Consider the following 20,000-nt stretch of genomic DNA (forward strand, 5'->3'; position numbering starts at 1 on the left):
GGTGTGGAGGTGATCGGGGACATTGTGATTGGTGTGGAGGTGATCGGGGACATTGTGATTGGTGTGGAGGTGATCGGGGACATTGTGATTGGTGTGGAGGTGATCGGGGACATTGTGATTGGTGTGGAGGTGATCGGGGACATTGTGATTGGTGTGGAGGTGATCGGGGACATTGTGATTGGTGTGGAGATGATCGGGGACATTGTTGATGATGTGGAGGTGATCGGGAACATTGTGATTGGTGTGGAGGTGATCGGGGACATTGTGATTGGTGTGGAGATGATCGGGGACATTGTTGATGATGTGGAGGTGATCGGGAACATTGTGATTGGTGTAGAGGTGATCGGGGACATTGTGATTGGTGTGGAGGTGATCGGGGACATTGTGATTGGTGTGGAGATGATCGGGGACATTGTTGATGATGTGGAGGTGATCAGGAACATTGTGATTGGTGTGGAGGTGATCGGGGACATTGTTGATGGTGCGGATGTGATCAGAGACATTGTGACTGGTGTGGAGGTGATCAGGGCCATATGTGACTGGTGTGGAGGTGATCGGGGACATTGTGACTGGTGTGGAGGTGATCGGGGACATTGTGATTGGTGTGGAGATGATCGGGGACATTGTTGATGATGTGGAGGTGATCGGGGACATTGTGACTGGTGAGGAGGTGATCGGGGACATTGTGATTGGTGTGGAGGTGATCGGGGACATTGTGATTGGTGTGGAGATGATCGGGGACATTGTTGATGATGTGGAGGTGATCGGGGACATTGTGATTGGTGTGGAGATGATCGGGGACATTGTGATTGGTGTGGAGGTGATCAGAGACCTTGTGACTGGTGTGGAGGTTATCAGGGACATATGTGACTGGTGAGGAGGTGATCAGGGACATTGTGACTGGTGTGGAGGTGATCAGAGACATTGTGACTGGTGTGGAGGTGATCAGGGACATTGTTGATGGTGTGGAGGTGATCAGAGACATTGTGACTGGTGTGGAGGTGATCAGGGACATTGTTGATGGTGTGGAGGTGATCAGGGACATTGTGACTGGTGTGGAGGTGATCAGGGACATTGTTGATGGTGTGGAGGTGATCAGGAACATTGTGATTGGTGTGGAGGTGATCAGAGACATTGTGACTGGTGTGGAGGTGATCAGAGACATTGTGACTGGTGTGGAGGTGATCGGGAACATTGTTGATGGTGTGGAGGTGATCAGGGACATTGTGATTGGTGTGGAGGTGATCAGGGACATATGTGACTGGTGTGGAGGTGATCGGGGACATTGTGACTGGTGTGGAGGTGATCAGGGACATATGTGACTGGTGTGGAGGTGATCAGAGACATTGTGACTGGTGTGGAGGTGATCAGAGACATTGTGACTGGTGTGGAGGTGATCGGGAACATTGTTGATGGTGTGGAGGTGATCAGGGACATTGTGATTGGTGTGGAGGTGATCAGGGACATATGTGACTGGTGTGGAGGTGATCGGGGACATTGTGACTGGTGTGGAGGTGATCAGGGACATATGTGACTGGTGTGGAGGTGATCGGGGACATTGTGACTGGTGTGGAGGTGATCAGGGACATTGTTGATGGTGTGGAGGTGATCAGGAACATTGTGATTGGTGTGGAGGTGATCAGGAACATTGTGACTGGTGTGGAGGTGATCGGGGACATTGTGACTGGTGTGGAGGTGATCGGGGACATTGTGACTGGTGAGGAGGTGATCAGGGACATTGTTGATGGTGTGGAGGTGATCGGGGACATTGTGATTGGTGTGGAGGTTATCAGGGACATTGTGACTGGTGTGGAGGTGATCGGGGACATTGTGATTGGTGTGGAGGTGATCAGGGACATTGTGACTGGTGTGGAGGTGATCGGGGACATTGTGATTGGTGTGGAGGTGATCGGGGACATTGTGACTGGTGTGGAGGTGATCGGGGACATTGTGATTGGTGTGGAGGTGATCAGGGACATTGTGATTGGTGTGGAGGTGATCAGGGACATTGTGATTGGTGTGGAGGTGATCAGGGACATTGTGACTGGTGTGGAGGTGATCGGGGACATTGTGATTGGTGTGGAGGTGATCGGAGACATTGGGATTCATGCTCGGGTGATTAGGGACCTTGTGACTGGTTCAGCCTGGTGATGTACTGCTGGGGCGGTGATCAGAGACAACGGCTGGTGGCACTGACATACAGTAATATCACAGCAGCTAGCCCTTGTACATGATCACTGCCATAGCAGTACAATGCCACTATAGTGACACTGCATTTACTCTAGTGAAAGTATGTAAAAAAAAAAAAAAAATTGTTTTTACAATTTTTTTTTACATACTATCAGCAGAGCAGTGCAGTATCCACAGTGCCCAGACAGCTGCATCATCCATTCACAGAGTCCTGCGAATGAATAGACTACAAGTACTGTCAGCCTTTGTGGCTGACTTCTTGTAGTTCTCCATGAAGTACAAGGGTGCTGGCGAGTATGAACTGCTGGCGAGTTCATTGTCTCTTCCTGGACTGAAGTAACTGCCTGCCCATATAGGAGGTATGGGCAGACATCTACAATGACAGTCTGCAGGAGCATGACAATGACCCATAATCTGCTGATCGCAGGTGCAATGCTTTAGAGGTTCCTAAGATAAAAATATAGTAAATGTACATTTTTTTTTACCTGCAAAAAATGTGCATTTATCATTTAAAAAAAAAACAAAAAAAAAACTTATCCTTTATAAACCGAAAATCAAAATTCTCAGATTTGAATTTGACCTTTTAGGTCCTGGCAATTTTTTTGAAGAAACTTGTATCAACCACTGGTTTGTTTTTAACTACAAATAAGGATTTTATTAACTGAATATCTGCTCTATAGACAAAAGAAAATGCAATACAGATGACACAAAAGTCTGTGTCCTAATGCGAGCGTATACTGAGGTGTAATGATGGCTATGGATCATCTATAGGAATTCTCCTGATGCAGAATTGGAATCTGCGGCCTTGTGTCAGTTATCACACTGCAGGATGTTCAGGCGCCTGCCATCATGTCGCTGTGGGGAGCATACAGCTCCAGTCACCGTCTTGGTTTCTTTGTGTGTAATCTCTTGTGAGCTGTCAGCTGACGTCTATCTGGGAAGTGCTCGTTACACTGATCGCACCAGTGCTGGTTCCCCGTCGCCGGCCTTTTTGATCCGGTCTGGCCTGATCCCGAGCCGTTGGGTTTCAAGTCGGGGGGTTTGTCAGAAGAGAGGTTGAGGGGACACTGGAGCGGCAGCGATTTCCTGGAATATGTCTTGTGGGTCCGTCCCGGGGGTCTGGGGTCATCTTCTGGTATAAAGCGGGATGATGTGGTTCCATCTTGCGCTATCCAGAGCTCGGAGCTCTCTGATTGGCGGGAATCATTCCTCGTGCCCCATCTATGACGGGCCTCAGCTGCCAATGAGAATGCACAGAGTATTATCTATACTTGGGGTGTAGGTGAAAGGTTCTTCCTAATAATCCATACTTCCTGATCATCAATGCTGTTACATAACACTATGGAAAGTTCAGATACTACTTATGATCATCAGAGCTGATATCTGACTGAGGATTTGTACATTTTATCTATCTGGCCTATTTTTGAACTTCTTGTTCTCCAAAAGATAAAGCTGAATTTTGGCCCGACTTTCAGCCTTGTCTTGACCTTTAAAATATTTCTGCAGTTACAACTGCGTTGAAGATTGGGTACCTATATGATGTAAGTACCTGTAATACTTTGCAAATCAATCTCTGTGTTGCTGTGTATCCTCCTTGGATTATTGGCCCAGTTGAGTGTAAGCCCTGCCCTCTCCTGACACTAAGCCCGGCCCCCCAGCCATTCAACTATCCAATGCTGGATTGCGAGTACTCAGTAAAGGCAAAAATAAATGCCCATAAGTCTTTTAAGGAATCAGGCCAAAGAAAATTACAGACAATTATATAAACGTTTTATTACTTTATTGTTCACATTATTATATAGCATAGAAATAGTGAAAGACATTATTTAAAAAAATGTATTGATGTACACTACAATACTTTACACTAGACAGAACTGCCAAGATAAGTGAATTAAAAAACAGATATTGTAAAATTGTTTCTCAACGCGTTTCGTGAAACAAAGTTCACTTCATCAGGGGCTAGATAAAATTTTAGGTTGATAACCAACATCTGCAAGGAGACCAGGTCACTAAAGTATATAGTATTAAAACAAATATGCCCTCATAAGAGGAACAGATGGGTTACACTCTACTTGTATGTAAATAACTTTTACAAAAAATTAATGAGGGTCATACTTATGCAACAAATATGACATAAGAAGACCCACTTGTGCATTAGTCATCAAAGAATCAAATTCCTTCCCAAAATGATACCAAGCCATTGCACCTGCCTTCCTATGAGGGATTACTTCAATTTGATTCTTTGATGACTTACGAAGATGCACAAGTGAGTCTTCTTTAGTTTAGTTTGTTGTGTAAGTATGACCCCTCATGAATTTTTTGTAAACAAGTTATTTACAGTATCTAACAAAAGTGAGTACACCCCTCACATTTTTGTAAATATTTTATTCTATCTTTTCATGTGACAACACTGAAGAAATTACACTTTGCTACAATGTAAAGTAGTGAGTGTACAGCTTGTATAACAGTGTAAATTTGCTGTCCCCTCAAAATAACTCAACACACAGCCATTAATGTCTAAACCGCTGGCAACAAAAGTGAGTACACCCCTAAGTGAAAATGTCCAAATTGGACCCAATTAGCCATTTTCCCTCCCCAGTGTCATGTGACTTGTTAGTGTTACAAGGTCTCGGGTGTGAATGGGGAGCAGGTGTGTAATATTTGGTGTTATCGCTCTCACTCTCTCATACTGGTCACTGGAAGTTCAACATGGCACCTCATGGCAAAGAACTCTCTGAGGATCTGAAAAAAAAAAGAATTGTTGCTCTACATAAAGATGGCCGAGGCTATAAGAAGATTGCCAAGACCCTGAAACTGAGCTGCAGCACGGAGGCCAAGACCATACAGCGGTATAACAGGACAGGTTCCACTCAGAACAGGCCTCGCCATGTTCGACCAAAGACGTTGAGTGCACGTGCTCAGCGTCATATCCAGAGGTTGTCTTTGGGAAATAGACGTATGAGTGCTGCCAGCATTGCTGCAGAGGTTGAAGGGGTGGGGGGGTCAGCTTGTCAGTGCTCAGACCATACGCCGCACACTGCATCAAATTGGTCTGCATGGCTGTCGTCCCAGAAGGAAGCCTCTTCTAAAGATGATGCACAAGAAAGCCCGCAAACAGTTTGCTGAAGACAAGCAGACTAAGGACATGGATTACTGGAACCATGTCCTGTGGTCTGATGAGACCAAGATAAACTTATTTGGTTCAGATGGTGTCAAGCGTGTGTGGGGGCAACCAGGTGAGGAGTACAAAGACAAGTATGTCTTGCCTACAGTCAAGCATGGTGGTGGGAGTGTCATGGTCTGGGGCTGCATGAGTGCTGCCGGCACTGGGGAGCTACAGATCATTGAGGGAACCATGAATGCCAACATGTACTGTGACATACTGAAGCAGAGCATGATCCCCTCCCTTCAGAGACTGGGCCGCAGGGCAGTATTCCAACATAATGACCCCAAACACATCTCCAAGATGACCACTGCCTTGCTAAAGAAGCTGATGGTAAAGGTGATGGACTGGCCAAGCATGTCTCCAGACCTAAACCCTATTGATCATCTGTGGGACATCCTCAAAGGGAAGGTGGAGGAGCGCAAGGTCTCTAACATCCACCAGCTCCATGATGTCATCATGGAGGAGTGGAAGAGGACTCCCGTGGCAACCTGTGAAGCTCTGGTGAACTCCATGCCCAAGAGGGTTAAGATAGTGCTGGAAAATAATGGTGGCCACACAAAATATTGACACTTTGGGCCCAATTTGGACATTTTCACTTAGGGGTGTACTCACTTTTGTTGCCAGCGGTTTAGACATTAATGGCTGTGTGTTGAGTTATTTTGAAGGGAAAGCAAATTTACACTGTTATACAAGCTGTACACTCACTACTTTACATTGTAGCAAAGTGTCATTTCTTCAGTGTTGTCACATGAAAAGATAGAAGAAAATATTTACAAAAATGTGAGATACAGTACTGTACATACAAGTAGAGTGTAACTGATCTGTCCCTCTTATAAGGGCATATTTGTTTCATGACTATGTACTTTAATGACCTGGTCTCCTTGCAGATATTGGTTAGATGACGTGAACTTTGTTTCACGAAATGTGTTGAGAAGTAACCTCAGTATCGCTTATCTCGGCAGTTATGTCTACTGTAAAGTATTGTAGTGTATATCAATACATTTTTTAAAATAATGTATTTCACTATTTATATTTTTATACTATATACCAATGTGAACAATAAAGTTATAAAAAATTTTTTTTTTATATATAATTGTCTGTAATTTTCTTTGGCCTGATCCCTTAAAAGTCCCATGGGCATTTATTTTTGCGTTTGAAAAGTTATTTTGGGGACTAGATCTGGCCATTATCTGTGCATTCAGGTCCAACTCTAATCAGCTGCATAAGTAGTAAAGGCTCTGCCATTGAAACGTTGAAAGACAGGAGTGGAGCTTAAAGCAGTTGTAAACCGCTGGAGAAAAAAACCAAAAAAACTGTAAGACAAAGGCATAGTGTGCTAGTATGCATCACATACTAGAACAATATGAAATACTTACCTTAAATCAAAGCCCTTCCAGTGGTGCCCGCTCACCACTGAGACGGCTAACATCTTCTCCTGGTGTTTCTCCTGGGTTCACGGGCTCCGGTGCTCTGAGTGGCCAGCACTGCGATGACGTCACTCCCGCGCAGGAGCCGCCGTTTCCGGCACGGGCTCTGAAGGTCCGGCACCGTAAGCCTGACCTTCAGAGCGCATGCGCCGGTGATGTAATTGGCTGCATGCACTCCGAGTATCTCCTGAACTGTGGAAGCTTAGGAGATATTCACAGTACCTACAGGGAAGCCTTATTCTAGACTTAACTGTAGGTACAAGTAGTGTAACAGAGTTTATTACCACTTTAACGTCAAATTGGGCCACCAAGTCATCCAGAGTGACATGGAGATGGATTTGAAGCAAAACTGTTATTTTATACCTTTTGTTATATCGGTTTGGGATCACTTTAAAGTGTATCTAAAGGCATAATGTTCCAACGGGGAAGTCTGTTCTGGAGACTACTGTCTAAGAAGATTTCCCTCACATTGGAGCAACCTCCTCTCACTGAGAGCAAATCTCCCCAATGAACCACAGATGTAAAAACCTGATCAGAGTCTAAAAGTGGTTGTAAAGGCTCAAAGTTTTTTAGAATGCATGAAGGTAAAAAAAACACCTGTGTGCAGCGGCCCCCTCCCCCCCAGAGTCCCCACTAATACTTACCTGAGCCCAATCTCGGTCCACCGATGTGCATGAGAGCAGCGACTCTCCCAGGTCTCGTCCTTCTCATTGGCTGAGACATTAGCTCCCGTTAGTGTCAAGCACAGCCAGTGATCCAATGATTAGAGAATGGGGGTGGGCCAAACTGTGCTCTGTGTGTAACTGGACACACAGAGCAGTGGTTCGGGTGCCCCCATAGCAAGCTGCTTGCTATGGGGGCATTTGGCAGGGAGGGGCCAGGAGCGCCGGCGGGGGGGGACCCCAGAAGAGGAGGATCGGGGCTGCTCTGTGCAAAACCATTACACAGAGCAGGTAAGTGTAACATGTTTGTTATTTTAATGGAAAAAGGAATTCTTCTTTTTAATATCACTTTAACCATTTTCATCGAAAATGGGGGAAAAGACTTTTGGCTCTACATACGCTATAAAGAGCCTGTTGAGTTTAATTTTGCATTGCATATTACCTGGGGAGGGATCCTTCCTCAAAGGGGGGTCCCTATGAAGCTCTGTAGTGATGTTATCTGAAAACAGAGATATAGAGTGAAATGAATCATTGTATCTTCCTAATACTGAGCCTACAGCAGATTTTCTAAATGTAGTGTGTATGTTGGGGGGTCTGTACATGCAATATGTTCAGCTCTGCACATTGTATACACTTTCCTGCAACCTCTTCCAAGTACGCTGCTTATTCTATTTTTTTTTTTTTTTTAGACAGAGTTTTATGAACTGGAGAAGAATTTGTTGAAATCATCTCATACAAAAAGTGTAGCAAAATGAGAAAATGAAATAACTCTTATATTAAATGGGTCTTGCAGTGTGAACTGTCTGTGCTGTGTCTGGTGATGTCGGGGTGTGCTTAATCTCACCTGTGGAACTTTCTGTTATGTAAGTGTCCACATTTTCCTCCTTCTTTATGAATTTTTCATCTTCAGCTGCTAAATAAGAAAAGAAAAAAAGATTAGCGGATGGCAATGTGCAGCTCTACATACAAGATACCTAGAAATAGTTGAAGCTCCGACAGACCATAGACAATGCCTCCCACCTGGCCTTACTATTATTGGGTCAGGTGACTTCTCTTATGTCTGTAGCCCCCCTCCGAGTTCCTGGCCAAGTACTCTCAGGGTACAAAATCATCAGCTGGGCTGTTTATTTCCAGCCAGTCTATCCTGTTATCCTGTATAGGCCCAATAGTGCATGTTTGTAGAAGGATCCTTTGTAAGAAAGATCTTAACCAGCTTTATCGTGCATCCACGACCTCCTTTGTCTGAGGGGCTCTTTAACCACTTGACTTCCAGAAGGTTTTACCCCTTTCATAACCAGAGCATTTTTTGCTATTCAGCACTGCGCCACTTGGACAATTTATATATTTTTTGCTATATAAATGAAAAAATACCGAAAATTTTGAAAGAAAAACAAAACATTTTTCTTAGTTCCTGTTTTTGCGAACAAATTATCTTTTTTTCATACATTTAGGCCAAAATGTATTCTGCTACATTTCTTTAGAAAAATAACCCAAATCAGTGTATGCTGTATTATTTAGTCTGTGTTAAAGTTATAGAGTCCACAAACTATGGTGAACTATTTGAAAATTGATCAATCCCGATGTACTGCCGGCTGGCCCCTGAAATGTCAGAACAGTACAGATATCCCCCAAATTACCTTTTTTTGGAAAGTAGACAGTCCGAGGTATTTAGTAAGAGGCATGGCAAGTTTTTTTAAGTCTTTTTTTTTTTCTTTGTCACAATTTTATTTTGAAATTTAAATAAAATGTCTTTTTTTTTTTTCCTACATATGGTCACCAGTGCAGTACAGCGCCATCATATGACTGGTGCGGTGGTGATCAGGTATACTGACTGGTGACAAGAAATGTACTTACATTTTTAAACTTTTTTTTTTTTTTTTTTTTTTAAATACTGTTGGAGTATTTTGACTCCAACTACCATCAGAGTAGTTGACAGAATGTTGACACTGTACTACTCTGGAGAAGTGGTCAAAATGTCATGAATGGCTTTTACTCATGACTTATTGTTTACTATTGTGAGGCTGTACTTGGCCCATGGCTATTACATAGTACAGGGTGCTGTGAATAGCCCAGGTAGTGGTACCATGTGGTCACTGGTGACCAATCACAGATCACGCACTGTGGAAAACAATGATGTCATGAGTGGATTCCATTCATGACTTTTGTTTACTACATGACATGCAATCACACAGTGATCATGTGATCCGGTGAACACGGTGGTTGTAGAGCTCGCTGCTGCAGGGGAGGCGTCCAGTGCACATGAGCAGTGTAACGTATGGGTACATCATGGTGCCTGGGGGAGCTGCCTGCCAACAGTAAATGTACTGTTGGCAGTCTACAAGAGGGGTCACATGGGGACTGCCAGTGAGAAAAGAAGTAGAGAAACTATGCCCATGCACACAGTGGGATGGTTTTACTAAAGGCAAATAGACTGTGCATTTTGAAAGTGCAAATGCACTCATTTTCCCAGAGTTCAGTGAATGTGGTAAAGCTCTGCTGATTTCCATCATCCAATCATATGCAAGAAAAAAATTACCCTTTTTTTTTTCCTTGCACCTGATTGGGTATTCTTTACAAAGTGAAGCGTCACCACATTTACTAAGCTCTGGGAAAAATGCACTTCCAAAGTGCAGTCTATTTGCCTTTAGTAAATCCAGCCCAGTATATACAAACAGCCACTGCTAGCAGCAGCAGTGCGGCCAGATTTGTACCCTGTACAAATCAATGGCCGGTGGCACCACTGTTCACGCGTACGCACTCATTTAAGAGCTCCATTCAGCACTGGGCACAGACAGTATGTGTCCAGCGATGGCATTTCTGGCTGCATACAAACTGACCGCAGTCAATCATCCAGTTTGTATATGGCCAGATCACAGAGCACTGCTACGTCTGGAGGCAGTGCTTACCCACATCTGAAAGCAGCAGCCTATCTGCCTCAGACCACCTATCTGAATGAGGCCCAAATCTGCACAAGTATAAAAGTTTTAATTTCTCTATAAATGAATCGGTTTTCGCCATTTTGGCGATCCAGCTTTGGATATGTTGTAGTTCCACTGGGTTTGCACGCCAAATTTGGGGTTCCTAGCACCAAGTGGCCCTGATATACGGGGCCCCAAAATCAGTTCGGATAATGTCATTTTCTGCTGCAGAAAAGGGTTTTGACTCGAGTATAAGCCGAGGGGGGCATTTTCAGCACAAAAAGTTTTTCTGAAAAACTCGGCTTATACTCAAGTATATACGGTAATTTAAGATCTGCAGTGTGAACTGACTGGTGTGTCTGGTGGACATCTCCCGTGGAATTCTGTGTGCAGGAAGTGTGGGCCTCCTTCTTTAGGGACTTTCTTCTGCTTTGCTGCTGAATTAAGAACAAGAAATGAAGCATTCGCCCAGCAATATACAAGGGTGAATCAATGGCGGATGATCAGAATCTTACTGCGTGTGGTGGAATCAGGCTTGGTGTATCCGATCGAGAGGGAGGATTTGCGCTGTTTCGGTCTTTTGGGAGTAATGGATTGCTTGACCGGCACATTCCGGAGCACTTTACAATCTGGGAAAAAAAATCATTACAAATGTGACGAATAAAGCTGGCCATACATTCGCATTTTTTTTTTTTTTTTGGAGCCTAAAGGCTGAATAAAAAAAAAACCTAAACGATTCCTCTATCCGTGCTAAACAGGATGCGGATGGATGAATTTCCAGCTGCGGCTATTGTATTTTAACAGCTGGCCCCACTGGCTATCAAAACACCCATGCAGCACCTGCGTTTGCTTTTTTTGCAGCTGCTGTTCAGCTGACAATTTTCCATCTGGCTCCTCCAGTTGTTCAGTTACAATAGGTTTTTATTGGATTTATTAATTATAAAAGAATATAAAGGAGTATAAAGGAAATAACGAGTTCCATCCTTGTGCTCATCCATAAAAGAACTTGGTGCAGGTTAAACAAAGGGGAGCACATAGAATTTAATGACATTACTTTCATAAATAAGCATAAGTAGTCGCAACACTACATACAGTACAGCTAGAGTTGCTCAGTCATTTTGTAACATCTTTCTCACGGCTCCTCCAATTTTTAATTGAGGGATGTTGGGCATTAGGGATAAAGCCACCCACTGAGCGAACCAGCCGAAATTCGATCAGTGTATGGCCACGGTGCGCAAATCTAAACACCACAGTGAACCAAAAAGTGTATATGAATGCACACAAATCCAGTGCACTTGGGGTCAATGTTGTATTTCGGTCTTGTCCTGCCCTAAGCAAGACTAAAATCAGGGTGCCCCTGCACCCCCCCCCCCCTCCACACCATCTAAATTTGTCACACTCCACCTGTGGTATACCAATCTTGTCTCAGGGCCTGATGGGGAAGCCATTGCTGCAGCTTCCTCATCAGACCCTGAGACCTGATTTGTCCAAGTACCATATATAGAATTACTGCCCATGATCTGACGTCCGTGGTGATACCTCACATGTCTGTGACGATCGCTGTGTGCATGCGTGCGGATCTGGCACGTGCGTTCGTCTTTATGCATGGGCATGGGAGGATGAGGGCACTTTAAAGAAAAAAGAAAAAAAAATAACAATTCTTGTGGCCGCAATAGGCATGTGATGGGTCCTCTTTATGGATAGATCTGGGGGTCTATAAGACCCCAAATCCCTCCTCTGCACTTAAAAGATTTCAAAACACCAAGATCTGTGTTTTTGAATGCTTTACAAAGTAGGTGAGGTAGAAAAGAGACACAAGTCCATCCAGTTCAACCTGTGTGTGTTTGTGTGTTTATGTTAATAGCACATTGTATACCCTTGTATGTTGTGATCGTCAAGATGCCCATCTAATAGTTTTTTTGAAATTATCAATGCTCCCCGCTGATACCACCGCCTGTGGAAGAGAATTCCACATCCTTACCGCTCTGAAGGTAAAGAACCCTCTACGCAGTTTAAGGTTAAACCGCTTCTCTTCTAATTTCAGTGAATGGCCGCATGTCTGTTTAAACTCCCTTTCACTGAAAAGTTTGTTTTAGATCTTTAAAAACTGCCGCCAATCTTTGCTTGGCTGTCCAACCAGCCGGCGCATTGGGACAGGAGAGACAGAGAGAGCTGCAGAAGGTGGAAGGGGAGGGGGGGGTGTCCCCTCCCGCTGCTTGTAATAGCAATCGAGTGGCTAGTAAGCCACTCTGATTGCTATTACAAGAGAGCCAACTGCCGGCTCCAAAAAAAAACTATACCAGGGTGATGCCTTCAGCTGCAGTCATCATCATGGTACAACTACGGAAAGGACGACGGGAAGTGGTTAAAGAGCCACCTCTGCCCTTCTGCCTGGGGGTGGCACCGCCCCTTCCCTGAAAAATGCCGCCCAAGGCAAATGCCTTGTTTGCAGGGGGTAGATACGCCTCTGCTTAGGGTGGGTCATGTAATCCCCTCCCGAAGAGGATGGTACCTTCCCTGAACCCCCCCCCCCACCCCTGGGGTGTAAGACTCCTGATGGGGGCAAGGCACACTTAGGTTCACCTAGCGAAAAAGGCCCAGCAGACCCCCGCTTCTCATGGTCAGCCAAACCCAACCAACAAGTACTAGTTGAGGGGCTTTCCCGAAGAAAGATATAAAGAAGACACATCCTCACTTTAGACTTTAGGGTAGGTCCGAAAACCGAAAAACCCACACCCTACAATCCAAGTGAAGAAAACACACCTATAGTGTAAGTGCAAAGTGGCACATGAGAAAAATAATAGAAAATAAAAAAGTGCTGGTGCAGAGGCTTGGCCTTGCGGCCTGGTAACAAAAATTGCCCTGGTCTCGGCCAAAAGGCCTAGCCCATGAAGCGTAGTGCTAAGCTTTGGTGTCGTGGCCTAGAGCTGCTATCCACAATGGGATCCCAAACCCATAGTGCTACTCCAGCACCCCCAGGGGAGTGCTTTTCACAGCAGGCTCCCTGCCTTCTCAGCCCCTGACCAGGCAAGGTAGCACAGCCAAATAAGGAGGCACTTGGCCCCCCTGGAAACCTCCACTAGGGAACTTCTCCCATGCCCCACCTCACCCAGTAGGCCCCCCAGTTGCTATTCATATGTGGAAGATCCCTCTGGGCCCCCATCATACCAGCAGCAATACTATACAGCCAGTAACAAACAAAAGGCCCCTGCCCCCACTTATAACTGGCCTTCACAGCAAGGAACATGGAAGGGCTATCACATGTCTGCCAACTGACCAAATAAACCTGTCCAACAGTCTGCGTTAAAAAGAGGGGTTTAGTTAGCATGCATTTGCAAATGCATGCATAAGTTGCAAGGCCTCTTCAGGCCTTCAGGCCCACCTGCCCCTCATCTATCCATTTAATGCATGTGCTTCCATTGTGGAGACGCTTATAAATTCAGTAGCGTTACGACTGCAAGCAATACACAGGGTACCGTGAAGAGGCTTTGCAAAATGCATGCTAACTAAACCCCTGTTTTTAACGCAGACTGTTGGACAGGTTTTTTTGGTCAGTTGGCAGACTGGTTGGTGAGTTGAGCTATGGAATGTTCTGTTTTTGTCTTTCATACTATACAGCCAGCCATAAGGCCAGAATGATGGCAGAGCACCCCCTACTGGACACTGATAAGAACATATACTACACTTTATCTTAGCCAAAAAGCCGAGAAGCGATAATTTACTGCTCTGTGTCAATAATATGTGCAGACATGCGACTGTTCACGTGAACCTCACCTGTGCCAATTGGTTTTGGAGTTCTGTGACAGTCTGGAGAATGGCGGATATCCAATATTCTTTTTATACCTAGAAAATAAGGTAAAAAAAATGAAATTTATAGTCTGGTAGGACTTCAGGCCCGGCACCTCTACTGCAGAGTGCCAGAGGAGGTTGGTACATCATCCATACTAACCACTCAGATTTAAATTTAAATCAACCTAAAACCCAAACGTTTTTTTTTTTTTTTTGAGTAGGGAAAGGTTTAAAACGCTGTTTTTTTTTGTTTTTTTGCCATCTGTTTCTATGGGAGGGTTCCCTTCATTTCCTGCCTTGTGAGCCCTGCCTGAATATAGGCTTACATGTAACATGTTAGTAAAAGTGAACTTAGCCTCTACTGACAAAAAGTTAAATAATAAAAAAAAAAGGTGGTCTCCGGTATGAAGAATCCACTAATACTTCTGTAATGGATCCTCTCATCTACAAGAGATACCTTTTTTGTCTGCCCGGATGATGTGTTACCTGCGTTGTGGTCTGCATTGGTGATTGGCTGTTGCTGGGATGGGGGAGTTTTTTCTACATTGCTGCCTGCAATAAAAACACACCCATAATGAGATAAAACCAACAATGATGGTAACTCTTCACATGTGATCTGATCAATTCATATCTTTTTTTTTCTATTCTTGCTCCTCCCTTTTCTTATTCTCTGCTAAAGTGGAATTCCAGGAAAATGTTTTGTCATTTACATTCCCCCATCCTCTCCTGTAATAGCGGCAATTGTCACGTACCCTCGCTTCCTCCTCGGTCCACTGCTGGCAGTGCTCATCAGTGCAGGACAACAATCTGTCATTCTACCCATTTCCTGTGAGCCCTGCCCTGTCATTTTCACCCCCAGGTGGCGCATCATCACACAGGCTGTGCTCACTGTACTCCAGGGCTGAGTAGTGCTCACATGTCATTACATGAGTCCAATCAGTACTGGAAAAATGGCTGTCTCCTGTTGCAGGAAGAAGCAGAAGAGTCTGTGGAGAGGTCCTTGTACTGGCAAAAAGATGTCAAGAAAAAAGGTTTGTATACGGATTTAAATAAAAAAATGGGGGTAGGCAAGTGGCATGGTGAGGGAAATTCTGGGGTTCCACTTTAAGCTGGCCACCTGTCAAAATAGGATTGTAAATCTCCTTTAGATTTACCAAATACAAGGTCAAATACCCATATGGGTATTTATTACCAGGATTGTTTGGGTAGGCCCCTGCACTAAAAGCCAATAAAAGGGCTTCTGGCAGGTGAATGTTGTGACAGTGCCCTACTACTATGTAAAAAGAGGTAACGGGTTCTCAAGGGTGCAGACTGGGAGGCTCCAGAATGGTGGTTATAAGCGGAGAACATTGGTCTTTTGGTTTTGTAATTCCTGGTTTGAGTTCTGGAGTCAAGAGACTTCCAAGAGCTTTGGGAGGGAAGAAGCCCTCCCAAAGCTCTTGGAAGGCTCTAGACTCCAGAACCCACATTCATACTCAATGGCCTGAGAGCAGTTCAAGGCTCCACCCAGGGGACAGGGACAGGAGGTCCCCAACCCAGACTAGGGTGTAGAGGGAACCAAGAGAGCTCACCTCCAACTAAACCCTGGCGAAGGAAACGGTGATACTCTCCAGCAGATGCTGCAGCCGTGCTGAAATCAGAGAGCCCCATCTCTGTTTCCTGGATTTGTTGTATTTTGTGCTGCCCCTCATTCTAGCTACAGTGGGGGAAAGGTTGGGGTTGAGAGTGATTTCCTACTGACTGCTCATGGACTGGCAGTTCAGGATGAGGTGATCCCAGAGTGTACAGAGATGGGTGGAGCTGGGAATCTCGTGAGTGAGTGCTCTCTGAGCCATGAGAGTGCAGAGAGCTCACCTGTTGCTGGAGAAGGAAATGTTGATACTCTCCAGCAGGTGCTGCAGCCATAAATGTGCTGTATTTTATGCTGCCCTTCATCCTGGCTGCGGGTGAGGGTTGGAGGTGACAGCAATTTCCTACTGGGCTGCTCATGGGCTAGCAGTTCAGGATGCAGTGGTCCCAGGGTGTACAGAGATGGGTGGAGCTGAGAATCCCATGGCCTGCAGTATCTTAGGTGTTCTCAGAACAGCAGCAGAGGATTGCATACAGTGTGCTGGTCTGGTCTGCACGTGCAGCGCCAGTATTAAAATATGAAAACTCTGGAGGGGTATGCTAGATTTGGTGTTTGTGCGTCCTGATAAATTTTTCCTCCAGAGCAGAGTGTCCCTTTAATGACTCATCTGTTCAGTTACAGGTGCTGCAGAATTGTACATGCATGTACTGCATGAATTTTCATTTACAGCGTTTACCTGCGGCAGTATGAGATGCCGTGTCTTTGCCATCCTTGGGGGTCTCCAGCATCACCGGCTTATACAGGTCCTCGTGCTCCTCTATGTAATCCCACTCCTCCATCGTGAAGAACATGGCGACGTCCCCGCATTTGATGGGAACCTGAAAGCCGCAGATTGTGCGTCAGCAAGGCGGACAGGAAGCAGGACATGTGACTGGTCATGTGACCTCCGCTCACCTCTCGAATCATCTGGTAGAACTTGCTGATGTGTGCGTTCTTCTTCACCACCGTCCATTCCTGAGGAATGAGAGTAGGACAGGAGGTTCAAACAGACTGGGAAGAGAACTGCCTGTGTTGCCCATTACAACCAATCATACTCCCTCCATAGTAAGCTGTAACCTGATAGGTGTCTATGGGATGCATGAATCAATATGCATGAGCAATAAACAATTATCTGTACTCAATGATAACGACAGCTGATTTTCCACCATTAAGAGTGTGTTCCTTATTTTCTCCCTTTCCTTCTGCCTATGACTGACTTATTCATTTATATTTTGCCTGTAATAAAAAAAATTCCTTGCATTTGGGATTCTGACTCGTGGATTTTTTTTTTATTAAACCACAGATGGGTTTTCCATTTGTGAATTTTCTCCACATTTCCCCCTCCCCCATCTCTAGTACTGTATGGCCTGTCACCTAGCTGTCAGTTAGGGGCGTATCTACTACGAGGCAAACCAGGCGTTTGCCTTGGGCGGCATTTTTCAGTGGGGGCAGCACCGCCCCCAGACAGAAAGGACACTACGGGGACTGCAGAGAAGCAGTGGCATCTCTCTGGGGCTGTTGACCACACCCAAGTGACACCCACCAGAGGGGTTACACCAGGGGCGGCAGTGGGCTGACCGTTCAGTGTCAGGGGTGCTAAGGGGAAGCAAGAGACAGCGATGGCTGCAGCCTCTGATCCCGAAAGTAGCTCAATTGGCAGAGCAGATCGGAGTGTAGTTTTTTTTTTTGGGGGGGGTGGGAGAGTCTCCTGCTGTAGTATGGGGGGATAGGGGAGCCCCATCTCTCTTTCCCCACTCCCCTCTCCCCCCACCTATATCCACCCTCTCTCACCCCCCTCCCCCTGACCCCCCCCCTTCTCTCTCAACCCTTCTTTCTCTCTTTCAACCCTCCTCTCTAACCAGAGACCCCCAACTAGCCACTTGAGAAGGAAGGGGGCGACCAATTTTAGTCTTGCCTAAGGCAGCACAAAGCTAATACACCCCACTGCTGCCAGTGACCTGTAAAGTAACCATTTTACTTGGCGCAGCTTGTAAACTATCTATACATTTTCTGCAAATTATTTAAAGACGAACTTCACAGCCGTATCCATTCCCTCCCCTGTCCCTCTTCTGTGCTGCCATCTTGAAAGTTCCAGTGCATGCGCTGATGCACTGCCAGTCTTTGCCAAGTCCCAAATATCTACTGTATGTGCATCTGCACACATGCAAGGGTTTTCTGTGCATGCGCACAGTGCTGCCAGTTCTAGTATATGGGCACTCTATTTCCTGGCAATATTTAAAAATTTTTTGGCATATGCGCAGTACATTGCACTGCATGCTGGGATAGCTGTGACTTGGCAATCCCAGAAGGCAGTGGGGCCTGGCCTGGCTTAAAAGCAGGAAGTTCTGCTTCGTAGCACAGAAAAAAATAAAAGAATACAATAATAATTTTTTGAGCGTGGGGGTGGACCAAAAAAGGAGTTACGTTCCACTTTAAATTTTTCAGGCCCCTAAGGTGGAAAAGCAATCGCTATAAAGAGGAAACTACAGTCCCCTCTTTAATCACCCTGCCACCCCTCCTTCGGCGCCGCCAGTACAGTATGTGGGCAGATGTGCCAGCGGGCTCTGCCCAGCCTTTGGGTCCTGGCAGAACCCTCTGGCAGATCTGCGCATGTGCAGAGGTTTTCCTGTGTGTCTTGAAAAGATGGTAAATTTCTTTAATAGCTGGAAAAACAGATGTACCAGAAGGCTCAATAAGGGGGGGACACAATAGCCATTCTTACCTAGACAATTTGGGGGGGGGGGATTAGACACTTAAGCCGGCCATACACTAATAAAATGTTATTCTAAATGTTTAGCAAGTCAATGAAATGTAATGTACTAATTTTCGTGCAAATGTTCATTTAAAAAGCTAGTGTATAGCTAGCCTTAGATCAGGGTTAAGGTTGATTTTTAAGGACAGTCCAGCTAATTTCTTGTAATACCCCCAAACCCTGGACCCCCCTCACCTCTCCGGTCAGGATGGAGATGATCTCAGCGGTCCGATTTAGCAGGCGGCTGGTCCTTTGTTTCTGAGGGCGAGTATGAGGAACTTCTGCCATGTGTTTCAATACGGAGAGCTACAAATGACAAAAATACAGCACTATATATATTATATGATATATTGTGACTGCCTTGTATCTTTTTTTTTTTTTTTTCAGTCATTACCGTAAGTCGGAATTGGGATGTACAAAATAATACCCCAAAAAAGTCATCACTACATAAAATCCATATATAATAAATATGTATATATACAGTTGTGTATACTCTGGAGGCATTTATAAAAACTTGCAGAGCTATTAATCTGTTAAAACTGTATGAAAACTCATTCCATGCGAATATTGGCAAAATCAAATATTGCTAGGCTATTTTCTCTCCAGGTAATCGGGAAAATACTGCATTGTGGCCACTAGATGGAGCTGATGATCATAGTAAATAAGTATCCATTTCCTTGGTCATCAATGCCATCTAGTGGCCATAATGCAGTATCTTCTTGATTCACGCTATCTTTTTGAATGACGACTATCCAACATGAAGAGTATCTATTTATCTAATCTCAGTGAATAACTCTATGAAAAAAGCTACTAATTAATGTGTATGTCAGTTTAAATATCTCCATATGCAAATTTTTATTGATGTTTTTATAATATTATTAAAGTGATTTTTTTTTATTACTGTACATCCTTGGAATATCATGAGACTTGTGTAGTCATTCAGAATACAGGGACATCATAAACAGGCAAGGCGACCATTTCTATGACTGTTGTACACAAAGTTACTTAATAGTCAATCAAAAGCTCTGCCTCTTCCCCTGTACAGCCTGGATCAGAGGCCCAGAGCTTATCTTGAATAGCACAATGCCTGATTCAATGACCATCAGAAACTCTGGTCTGGCTTGCTGGTCCTCCTCCTGACCACCATCATCCAGCTCTCAACGGCGATGTCCGTCAATGTCCTCCTCCTTCCCCAGACCACCACCATCCAGCTTGCAACAGTGATGTCCATCAATGTCCTCCTCCTCCTCCCCTGAACCACCACATTCAGCTCTCAGCAGCAATGTCCATCAATGTCCTTCCACCCCCTCTCCCAGCCCAACCACCATCCAAATCGCAATGTCAATCAACGCTCTCCTCATTCCCCCAGACCACCACCATCCAGCCCTCAACAGCAATTTCAATCAATGTTCTCCTCCTTCCCCGGACCACCACCATCCAGCCCTCAACAGCGATATCCATCAATGTCCTCCCCCGAACCACCACCA

The 20,000-nt window shown here is 45.0% G+C and overlaps 1 protein-coding gene and 1 pseudogene across 4 annotated transcripts in view; both read right to left on the reverse strand.

Annotated features, from left to right (window-relative positions):
- Positions 1 to 2,824: 2,824 nt before the first annotated feature.
- LOC141113610 (uncharacterized) overlaps positions 2,825 to 20,000 on the reverse strand; it is a 24,747-nt gene continuing 7,571 nt past the window's right edge. Inside the window, exons 3-11 of one of the 4 annotated variants that reach the window (XM_073606814.1) lie at positions 18,709 to 18,819; positions 16,677 to 16,736; positions 16,459 to 16,600; positions 14,639 to 14,704; positions 14,138 to 14,206; positions 10,879 to 10,992; positions 8,290 to 8,355; positions 7,888 to 7,944; positions 2,826 to 3,427 (exon numbers count right to left, since the gene is read on the reverse strand). In XM_073606814.1, the coding sequence (XP_073462915.1) occupies positions 3,069 to 3,427; positions 7,888 to 7,944; positions 8,290 to 8,355; positions 10,879 to 10,992; positions 14,138 to 14,206; positions 14,639 to 14,704; positions 16,459 to 16,600; positions 16,677 to 16,736; positions 18,709 to 18,819 (1,044 nt within the window). In that variant the 3' untranslated portion in view covers positions 2,826 to 3,068. Of the gene's footprint in view, positions 3,428 to 7,887; positions 7,945 to 8,289; positions 8,359 to 10,878; positions 10,993 to 14,137; positions 14,207 to 14,638; positions 14,705 to 16,458; positions 16,601 to 16,676; positions 16,737 to 18,708; positions 18,820 to 20,000 lie in introns of all 4 variants that reach the window. The other 3 variants (XM_073606813.1, XM_073606816.1, XM_073606815.1) reach the window with 3 other exon arrangements.
- On the reverse strand, positions 13,949 to 14,078 carry LOC141114665 (U2 spliceosomal RNA; annotated as a pseudogene).

Source organism: Aquarana catesbeiana, linkage group LG12, assembly GCF_042186555.1.
Source record: "Aquarana catesbeiana isolate 2022-GZ linkage group LG12, ASM4218655v1, whole genome shotgun sequence".
Taxonomy (NCBI): domain Eukaryota; kingdom Metazoa; phylum Chordata; class Amphibia; order Anura; family Ranidae; genus Aquarana; species Aquarana catesbeiana.